Source organism: Osmerus mordax, chromosome 20 (genome assembly GCF_038355195.1).
Source record: "Osmerus mordax isolate fOsmMor3 chromosome 20, fOsmMor3.pri, whole genome shotgun sequence".
NCBI lineage: Eukaryota > Metazoa > Chordata > Actinopteri > Osmeriformes > Osmeridae > Osmerus > Osmerus mordax.
The window spans coordinates 3,975,469-3,985,409 of NC_090069.1; the positions used below are offsets into that span (position 1 = coordinate 3,975,469).

A 9,941-nucleotide genomic window follows, 5' to 3' on the forward strand; every position below is an offset into this window, starting at 1 on the left:
ATGAGTCAATTATTTTAATTATATCAAATCACAAATAGGCTACTGATCTGCAAATCTGGAAAGAAATGCTTCTGAATCATACACCTATCAACATTTTTGTTTCAGTCTTGAATCGGGGCCTGTGAGCACAACTGCTAATACCTGAGAGAAACTTGAATCAAGTGCACTATTTGTATAATTTGTTACATTGCGCAGACACTATGCCTACATCTAAGAAAAAAACGACTTATCATGCCTAGATTGGCTTGCGTGCGCAGAAGCTTGTGACGTAGCAACCGATTTACCAGGACCCGTATCTAGCCAAATCCGACTCCGAGGTCGGTGGATTCGACCGAGTACAGAAAAAATGTCTGTCAGAATGGTGCACACTGGAGGAACCGAGGCTATGTCCACCAACATTTAAATAACCGCTGCTAATTAATCTCACAGGACAACAGGACTTCCACACAGTCGTAGTAGCCTAATTTGACCAACACTGCTGTATTTAATTCAGAGGTGGCGACAGTCAAAACATATGGTGGACGGATAACCAGATAGTCTCCAAAGTAGACGGGACGCCTGTAGTGGGCTCGGAAAGGTAGAGACCGGGCGCTCGTTCTTGGGGATGTTATCCGTACTCTCTTATAGCAGACTGGTTGCGAGAGCTGTCCTCGGCGGACTATCTCAAACGGATGGTCGGGACTACAGCTTGATCACAGCTAGTTGTGGTTTTGGGAAAGACTTTCGTAAGGGCATCTTGAAGAAAGGGATGTGCTACGGAGACGATGCCTGTTTCATAGCCAGAAATAGGTCCGCAGATGTCTTGGGTAAGATTATATTCTGTGTTCCAATTGCTATCCTTGCCATGTTTGTGGCCATTCTTGTGTTAAACACAAGTATAACTAAATTACACATCTAAATTAACGGCAGTGCGCTTAAAGAAACTGAAATGAAGTTGTATGACCTTCACTTCTGTTAGCACGTGTCGCCCACTCATGAAAACACAACAACCCCCACCCATTGTGCAACCCTGGTTTAACCTCTACGATCTTTATTTCAAAGTTATTTTCCCTGTGTAGTACTTACCCTTCTAAACGTAACAAAATGTTAGACTATACTAACCGTAATAAGGAAATCGTGGTGTCGGGATAAATACATTGCCAACACTTTATATATATATATAAAAGAAACGCCGACGACCTTTCACCTACTAATGAGTGAAGCACATTTGAGTTGTAGCGCTGCTGGTGGCTACAATATGATATTAGTAGACTAATCTTTACAAGTCAAGATTCATCGTGAGTCAAATGTTGCATTTGCTCACTGCATTGTCCAAAAAAAGCATATATCATTTTAATAAAATAAACGTCACGTTTTTTTTTTGCGCATAGTGTTTGCGAGAGAGCTCTGGCTCATTATACACAGAACAATCTCACAAATTCAGGGACGACAATATGGTCAATTACTGCCTCTTGTAACATTTTTTGTTGTTATTGTTTTTCTGTACTGTAGGCTTCTCTAGTTTTAAAGGTCAGTATGGTTGAGCATGGAGGCAGCCATGTTGCTACGACTTCTAGCTTCACAGGCTATAACTGAAAACTGACTATTTGTATCGTTTTCTGGGCTATATGTTGATTATGTAGCTCGTGTAAGTTAGCATTTGTAATTGATGGCTGCAAGACGTCAAGTTGATAGTAAAAACGCAGGATGAGTCATCGCAACAAGTCGTGCGGATCAAAATTGATGCAGTTAAGTGCTGTCCCACAGTGCCACTGTCTCTGTAAAGCAAGGATACTTAAATATCTATGATTTCATATTGCTTGGTCAATTTGCACTTTTCAGAGAATCAACATGCTTGTAAGAATAGTATTCCGTTGACTGATGAGCTCAATCCACCGTTTTTATGTATTCATTACCTTGTTTGAAGGATTCGATAAGGTGTCAGTTTTAGTATATGTCAAATTGTGTGTAAGGCAGAAGTCCCTAGCCATGGTTTTCGACAGAGACTCACTGGTGTTAAAATTTCTGATGGGATACATACTGTTCACAGTCTGCTGCTGATTTAAGACCATAAACAGACCTTGAACTGTAGCTCAAGGCAGGCTATACAGGAATTATTTTAAATCTCCCAGGAATGCATAGATTTAGCTGATATACTGTATTACAGGGTGCATTTATGGTGCATGTCTATTGCTATCAGAATGACTTAAGGGTTCGCATATGAAAATGCGTGTCTAGGTGCAAGTGAAAGGTTCAAAAGGGCCTATGTGTGGATGACCGTGGAAGAAAATCTGTCCTGGTCTTTGTCTTCTAGATGATGTAGTTTAGAGCAGCTGCCACTTAGAATGACAATGGTGTCTGTCTGGCCAGATGGAGGGTTGTGTATTTAAGAGGTTGGAATGCGACACGATTCAGTTGTCTGAAAACACCTCCTAAAAGGTCTCCGGGGGGCGTGAGCAAAGACGTTAGCACTGTGCATCTCAACACTACTAGGGGAGTCAGGTGGCTGAGTGGTTAGGGAATCGGGCTAGTAATCTGAAGGTTGTTGGTTCGATTCCCGGCTGTGTCAAATGACGTTGTGTCCTTGGGCAAGGCACTTCACCCTACTTGCCTCGGGGAGAATGTCCCTGTACTTACTGTAAGTCGCTCTGGATAAGAGCGTCTGCTAAATGAATAAATGTAAATGTACTAGCGGCGATTCGTCTCATTCTTTGGACGTCCGTCCGTCCTCCAGGTGTAGCCGACGGCGTGGGGGGCTGGCGGGACTACGGCGTGGACCCGTCCCAGTTCTCCACCACCCTGATGAGGACGTGTGAGCGCCTGGTGAAGGAGGGCCGCTTCACGCCCAGCAGCCCGGTGGGGATCCTCACCTCGGGCTACTATGAGCTCCTACAGAACAAAGTCCCGCTGCTCGGTAAGACAACCCACACGTTGATATGCCTGACCAGCCAGCCCAACCTATGGAAGGAAAGAAGGGGGGGGGAGGTGAAAAAGGAGTAGAATAGAGTAGATGTTGATGGTAGAGAGATCTGTTCCTGTTGCGGTGTTTTCTCGTGTCTAGCGGTGATGTAATAGCTATGGACCAGCACCCCACTTTTGACTAGACAACCCCCTGTCTGCCACCCCGGGGTCCCATCCGCCCTGGAGTCGACCGTTTTCACCCCAAAGCAGCTGAAATGCCAGGGAAGGGAGTCGTAACAGAAATGGCTAGCGAGGTCAGTTGTTTTTTTTTTTTTTTTTAAGCCGAGCCACGTGACATGTGACTGCCCGAGGTCACATTTCAACTGAGACCCAGCATCGCAGGGAGGGCATCGCTCGACGTCAACGAAGCGTCACCGAGTCACGATGTTTGTCTATCAGAAGCGACCCACTTTTTTTCTATTTTTGGTGGGGGGGGGGGGGGGGGGGGGGGGGGGGGGGGGTGGAGGGCGCGAGAGGAGCTCTCGCGCGTCGAGTAAAGGTTTCCCTCGCAAGGTCACTCGACAGCAAGAGCTGCAGCATGCGAGGGGGAACAGGGAAAGGACGTGGCCTTTTGTTTTGGGTGTCTGTGCCAAAAATGTTTTTCCAGTGCTTAGCATGAGATCTCACCCCCCCCCCCCCCCCCCCCCCCCTCCTCCCTCCTCCTCTCCATAGCAACACTTACCGGTGCCCCCAGTGGAACAGTCTGATACAGGAAATGACATGTTTTTAACCTCCCCCAACCCCTAGGGAGCAGCACGGCCTGTATTGTGGTCCTGGACAGGCAGCGCCACCGACTGCACACGTGCAACCTGGGGGACTCGGGCTTCCTGGTGGTGCGCGGAGGAGAGGTGGTGCACCGCTCGGACGAACAGCAGCACTACTTCAACACTCCCTTCCAGCTGTCCATCGCCCCCCCCGGGGCCGAGGGGGTGGTCCTCAGCGATAGGTCAGTCACGCACGCCCGCCGCGCTCCCATCTTCCGCCCGGCCCCGTTGCCTCTGCTCAGACAATATGGATGTTTAGACGTATTCCCTCGGGTTGAGCACGGGATTTATTCAAAGGTACCAAGGTGCTACGTACCGGTTGGAATGATTGTTTGGCATTTATCGGTTGGTTGTACAGAATCAGTCCTGAGAATCGTTGGCCTCGTTATAACAGACCCCCCCCCCCCCGCCCCCTCATACCCACCCACCCCCAGCTTGACCTGGAGTGCACGTGTCCATAAGCTCCTAGTTCCTGGCATGAGTTTCTGGTTTTTTTTATCGCTGCACAGCAAGCCCTCACTTCAGCTGTGCTGCCAGCAGTGTGGGTCGTGACAGACGCGCAAACACACACACACACACACACACACACACACACACACACACTCACTCAGGGGCTCATTGGCAGAGGGAAGCGGACAAGACTGCACTCCAAAGGGCTTGTTTTTCTCAGGACTCTTTAAGAGTTGAGATGATGTTGTTTAGACTATGACCTCCCTGTGTGTCTCTGCCTTTCAATGAGAGGTTTCCCGTTTTATAGAGCTCAGTGGTGGAGTCGGGCTAAATGTTCTTACTTGGAGGACATGCAGTATATTACTGTTTCTCATGGTCAAAAGAACGACAGATAAGGTTACATTGTCCCCTCATGGTTCATGAATTGACAAAAACATTTGTAACTCAATCAGTCTGTCGGTCTTGGAAGATCTTGTCTGTAATTGACTGTATGTACAGTGTCTATGGCTAAATGGCTTGTCAAGTCTAATTTGGTCCTTGAAGGAAAACCAAACCACATGTTATTATCTCCTTATTCTAAAATTGAATTGTTTACTTTTCCACGTTTGCACTTGTTGGCACCAGCAGGCTTGTTTCCAGCACCAGGGGCTTCACAGGGGCTGGTTAAAGGGAGTTAGGACTAACCCAAGGGCACAGGGTTACAGACGACTTCAAGGAAGTGGAGCTGACACATTGGTGTGATGCCAGAGAGCATTCTGGGTGCAGGAGGGAGGGGGGGGGAGAGGGGGAGGGGGAGGGGGAGGGGGGGGGGGGCAGCTACTCCTGGGAAGGCGCGGCAGGTTTAACTATCTCGTGTGCCAGGATCAGCTATCTGGTGACTGCAGTTTCGTATCTGTCTCTCTGTCTATCGCAGTCAAGGCTGGCGATCTTTCAGCCTGCCTCTTGTTTCACTTTCTGTAGTGCTCGACACCCTTCTGACATGCACCCTCCCCCCCCCCCTCTCTCTCCGCCCGCAGCCCAGAGGCAGCTGACAGTTCCTCGTTCGACGTACAGCTGGGTGACATCATCCTCACCGCCACCGACGGCCTCTTTGACAACATGCCAGACTACATGATCCTTCAAGAGCTAAAGAAACTCAAGGTACCCCCCTTCCGTGCGAAATAGATTCCTACTTCCCCAGATTGGGCACACGATTTTGTACATGTAAGAAGATGGTCTGATATGAGGACGTAGTCGGTCGTTAGACACAGACAACGGACCTATACGCGGCAAGAATAGTGTTCCAGTTTTGACATGTTTGAATTGTTTTCCGTGTCTATTCCAACGATCCAAATACGCGTCCCCTCTTCCAGAGCACCAACTACGACAGCATCCAGCAGACGGCCCAGAGCATCGCCAAGCAGGCCCACGAGCTGGCCTACGACCCCAACTACATGTCCCCGTTCGCACAGTTCGCCTGCGCCAACGGCCTGAACGTCCGAGGTGAGAGGCGGTGCCTCTGAGGTGCCTCGTCGCCTCTGAGGTGCCTCGTCGCCTTTGAGGTGCCTCGTCGCCTCTGAGGTGCCTCGTCGCCTTTGAGGTGCCTCGTCGCCTCTGAGGTGCCTGGTCGCCTCTGAGGTGCCTGGTCGCCTCTGAGGTGCCTGGTCGCCTCACAGGCCAGATTAGTGCCTCGCGTCGTCGTTTTGAGTTAGAGAATAGAAGGGACTCACTTTTTTCTCTTCCTCTCTTGTGTTTTGTCGATTCACAGGGGGAAAGCCTGACGACATCACGGTGCTGCTGTCCATCGTGGCAGAATACACAGACTAACGGCACGCGCCAGTGTGCTTTGGCCGGACTGTTCCTTCTGCCCCCGCGAGTCTTCCACGCCTTCGACCCCTCTAATGTGCTCTGGTGCTTTCTGGGGTGTGGAGCCAGATGGCCACCCCCCCTCTCTTTCTCTCTCTCTCTCTCTCTCTCTCTGCTCCCCAGTGTGCTGTGTGGGGGCAGACAAGGGCATCTACTCCTGTGCTGGTCATGATACAGGAGGAACAGAGTGGCTCACCATTGTTGCATCTTCGACATCAATTGCATCCCCTCCCGTCATCGGTACTGTGACTGAGGGATAGTGAAGTGAACTGGGAGGGATGGTACTAGAATGTAGCCCCTCATCTCGCCACAATAGTAATACAAGTGGAATAAAGCCATGGTTTAGGGTTCGCTTGTGTCGGCGTCGCGTAAGTTGTGCGCACGCATGTGTAATGGTTGTTGGACTGTGTCGTCGTAGGTGAAAGTGAAGGACAAAATGTTTGGGGGGGGGGGTCAAAAGGACTTGTTAAGCTTAATTTATACTTAGGTCGCGGACACTTTTGAAATGGTCGCCGACGAAGAAAAAAAAAAAAGTGTCGCTCAGGCTGCTGCATTTATACTTCGGCAAACAGTCGCCTGTGCTCAAGGTTCGCGTGACGTAAACAGAATCATTTTACCGTTACATTCATAGCTATGGTTACATTGTTAACGCTTTGTAGCCTAGGTGATCAATCGGAGAAACTGACAATTTTAATTTTTCACTATGTGACGACATCCGCGGCAGTAGAAATTTCTCCTGGTAGGCGACACTTCTAAGCGACGGTTAAAAGTGTCGACCGAGACGTCATTTCTGTCGGCGACCTTTTCAAAAGTGTCTGCGACCTAAGTATAAATTGGGCTTTAGGCTGGCTCGCGTGCTGTTTGGGGTGGGATGTTTGTTCCGTGCTGGAGGGAGGCCTTGGTATGGTTGAGTGATGAAAGGGTAGGGTTATGTGTTAGTTGCCAGTTTGTCGTTTGGCCTGTTTACCAGAGAAGGAAGGGCAGACCAATAGGGGTTGAACGTGAAGTGGGTGCTGTCTGTCTGTAAATGTCTGTCTGAATGCACATCTCCTTATGGGTTTGTATATATTGTTTGTCATATAACGGTGGGTGCATTCACATGGTCACGGCAAAGGTAATCAAAGCAACAGGTGTTCACATCACACGTGCTAGATGTGTACACAAATATGAATTTATTTATCGACACTGTTTTCAGAGGATTGAACCTTGAAGTAAATATTCTCAATCTCTCTTCCATGGGCCATAAGAATCAAAACAGGAAGCGCTGTGGATTGTGCTTTTGACGGCGCTCGATGGTGTCATGTCGGAAACGTTTGCGTGTGCGAGTTTGGAATGTGTCGTCTCTTGCTGTTGGAGATGGAAGACGGGCATCTGGGAATGCTTTGAATTCAAATAGGTCAGGTCTGAATCACAAAGGATTTATTTTTGTAACTTAATGTGATATCGTTTTCAAGAGTATGATAATAAAATAAAATAAATTGTAGTAAAAGCGTGACAGACTCTCAGCATGACTTGAATTTTTGGCTAGTAGAATCATACTAATTGGCCTCAACAAGAATTGGGTGTGGTATGTGTAATGGCTGTCAACCTTTTTCACCTGTCTCATAATAATGATTACTTGCTGCTTGTATTTTGTAAATCTGATGTGTGTGTAACTACATTATTTAAGTAAACAAACGGTCAAGATTGTATCATGTTTGTATGTGTTTGGATGTGCGTGCTGTATTTAATTATTGCTTATGCAAGGACATTGATCATACTGTTCTGGTCTCGGTGTCCCACCCGTTCTTAACCCTCAAACTGCCCCTTTTTTTGTAATGTGTACTTAATGCACTGACTTGTGAGGTCTTGGTCAATGCCGCACTTTTCCAAGCCAGTGCATAAACAAACTTAGCTCAGGATTGTCATCGTTCATTCTGTGCTGGGGGGGAAACATAGTAAATATTACCATTACATAATTCCGATTGGTTTACGAAATTGTGTCTGTCATTAGGAAAGCAAATGCATTAGTCATGTGGCTGTGAGGTTTTATTGAATGGCAGCCAGGCAACTAAGATGTCTTTTGTGCCTAAAGCAATGTTACCAGAACAGTGATCGAATCATGATCATGGCGTTTAGATGTGAGTGACTGGTGATCACAGTGCTGGTTTTTTGCTGAGTGTTTGATCAAACCAAAGAAGGAAAGCCATAAGCACAGGTGTGACCAGGGCACTGTGCTGTAAGCCTTGCTGTCAATGGAGATAACTGTCACTGTATCGTTCCACTTGTGGTGGTTAAACATATATTAACAAATATTTCCCAAAACATTTTAAAAGCATCATCTACAGATCAATGGTTTGCAAGAACATTAAATATATACATTTGGTTTGTTCATTTCACGAGTTATTGAATCCCTTTTGTCCTACTATAATCATTCTGTCTTTGCATGAAAGTGGTCATTGTCAAAGGTGTTTGCACCATTGGAATCAGAGTAGCTATAACGAGGACACTCAACCTGCACTGCCCTGCCTCCTGAATGTCTACCTGGAGTCATGCTTCATGCAAAGTCACTTCGAATCGGTTCCATTGTACTCATCTGAGAAAGCAGTGATTTCTTTTTAGGTCCTTTGAATGATCTGTTCATAAATCATGGCAGAGCAGGTTGCAGTGGTTTAAAATAAGACATCGGTCAGGAGCACAGATTCCGCCTTAACAAAAAAAAACAACCTGTATACCAATGAAGAGGCCTTTTCTGGCAATGCAAGCTCGTCTCGTCTGGGTGTGTTTTTCCTCAGTGTTCAATGTGATTTACTGTATGCCTGCGCAGTCTTAGTCTGCCGATTTGTGGCGCTGCGTCTGCAGTCCAGGCAAAGTATGATTGTGGTCCTTCCAGCGAATAATGTGTTTCGAAGAACTGCTTCTGTGTACAGTGTAAAATACAGAACTAGTTTCTGTAAATATGTTTTCAAGTTGTAAAATATTGAAATAAAGAATATAGTATTTGTACAAAACACACGTATATGGGATTGTTTATTTTGTTGGCGCTAAATTCTTAGCAAGTCACAGCCTGCACCTCCCTGCTGGGCAGCACAGCCTCATTAACCTGGATGTTTCTGAGCTGTGTTGATAGGGATATTCTACATTTGCCTCGCTATTTGCCTGGTATCGCTGTAAAATCCCAGGCTCGTTCTCATATCACCAGGGAGAGACTTACAGGAAATCATTACTCTATAAAATCTGGCAATGGCAGAGGAGACTGGAATGAAATTATGAATTATGAACGAGGGAACTGTCAGATGCAGTAGGCCTGTGGAGCAAATGGCCACAGGCCTACTGCATTTACTAATGGCCACACAAAGCAATAGAATAGAATGAGCGGTTCATGAAAATGCAGATGATTAGGTTCTTAAAATGTTAGTGTGACAAGTTCCCTTCACCAAAACCTAGACCATAAAACCATAGACTTCATAAGGAGCATGATATTTATTAAGTAACCATGTAAAATAGAAGGCTCTGTCCTATGGTTGGAAAGCAACTGAACAGTGGTCAAAGATGATTGTTTTGATTGATATACATAATGTTTTTGTCATATGTTGGGGTTTTTTCAGTTATGTGCTGATATTTAGGATTACGACTGCAGAGTTTAAAAGGATCAAATTCATAAAAGGATCAAAACCATTTTCTGCAAAGACCTCAATTCCTTTCAGTCTTACAGAGCTTTCCCAAACTAAGAAAACAGAATTCAGCTCAATGTGGCTAACATCAGCACGTCAAGTGTCAAACTTAGTGTGTGTATGAAGAGTGAAGCACAGTGTGTGATGTTTTCCTGGAAACTCAACAAAACTGTGTGACTTGATCCTGCATGACCTTGAAACTACTCCGACTGTTGCTGTGTACACATAACATATGGAGACTTCCATCTGCAGGATATTTTGAATAGATGCCAAACCAATTTTCTTATAT

General features: G+C 46.4%; 1 protein-coding gene across 1 annotated transcript; it reads left to right on the top strand.

The window, feature by feature from the left end:
• The first annotated feature begins 337 nt into the window (after positions 1–337).
• LOC136964386 (protein phosphatase PTC7 homolog) lies at positions 338–8,363 on the top strand. Its single transcript, XM_067258492.1, has 6 exons — positions 338–806; positions 2,714–2,893; positions 3,688–3,886; positions 5,171–5,294; positions 5,507–5,636; positions 5,902–8,363. Exons 1-6 carry the CDS (start codon positions 605–607, stop codon positions 5,958–5,960), a joined length of 894 nt encoding a protein of 297 aa, XP_067114593.1. The 5' UTR covers positions 338–604; the 3' UTR covers positions 5,961–8,363.
• The last annotated feature ends 1,578 nt before the right edge of the window (positions 8,364–9,941 follow it).

Coding starts and splice junctions, on each gene's coding strand:
- LOC136964386 (XM_067258492.1), top strand. CDS start 605: ATGTTATCCGTACTCTCTTATAGCAGACTGGTTGCGAGAGCTGTCCTC. Junction 3,887..5,170: donor GGGGTGGTCCTCAGCGATAG/GTCAGTCACGCA, acceptor CTCCGCCCGCAG/CCCAGAGGCAGCTGACAGTT. Junction 5,295..5,506: donor AAGAGCTAAAGAAACTCAAG/GTACCCCCCTTC, acceptor CCCCTCTTCCAG/AGCACCAACTACGACAGCAT.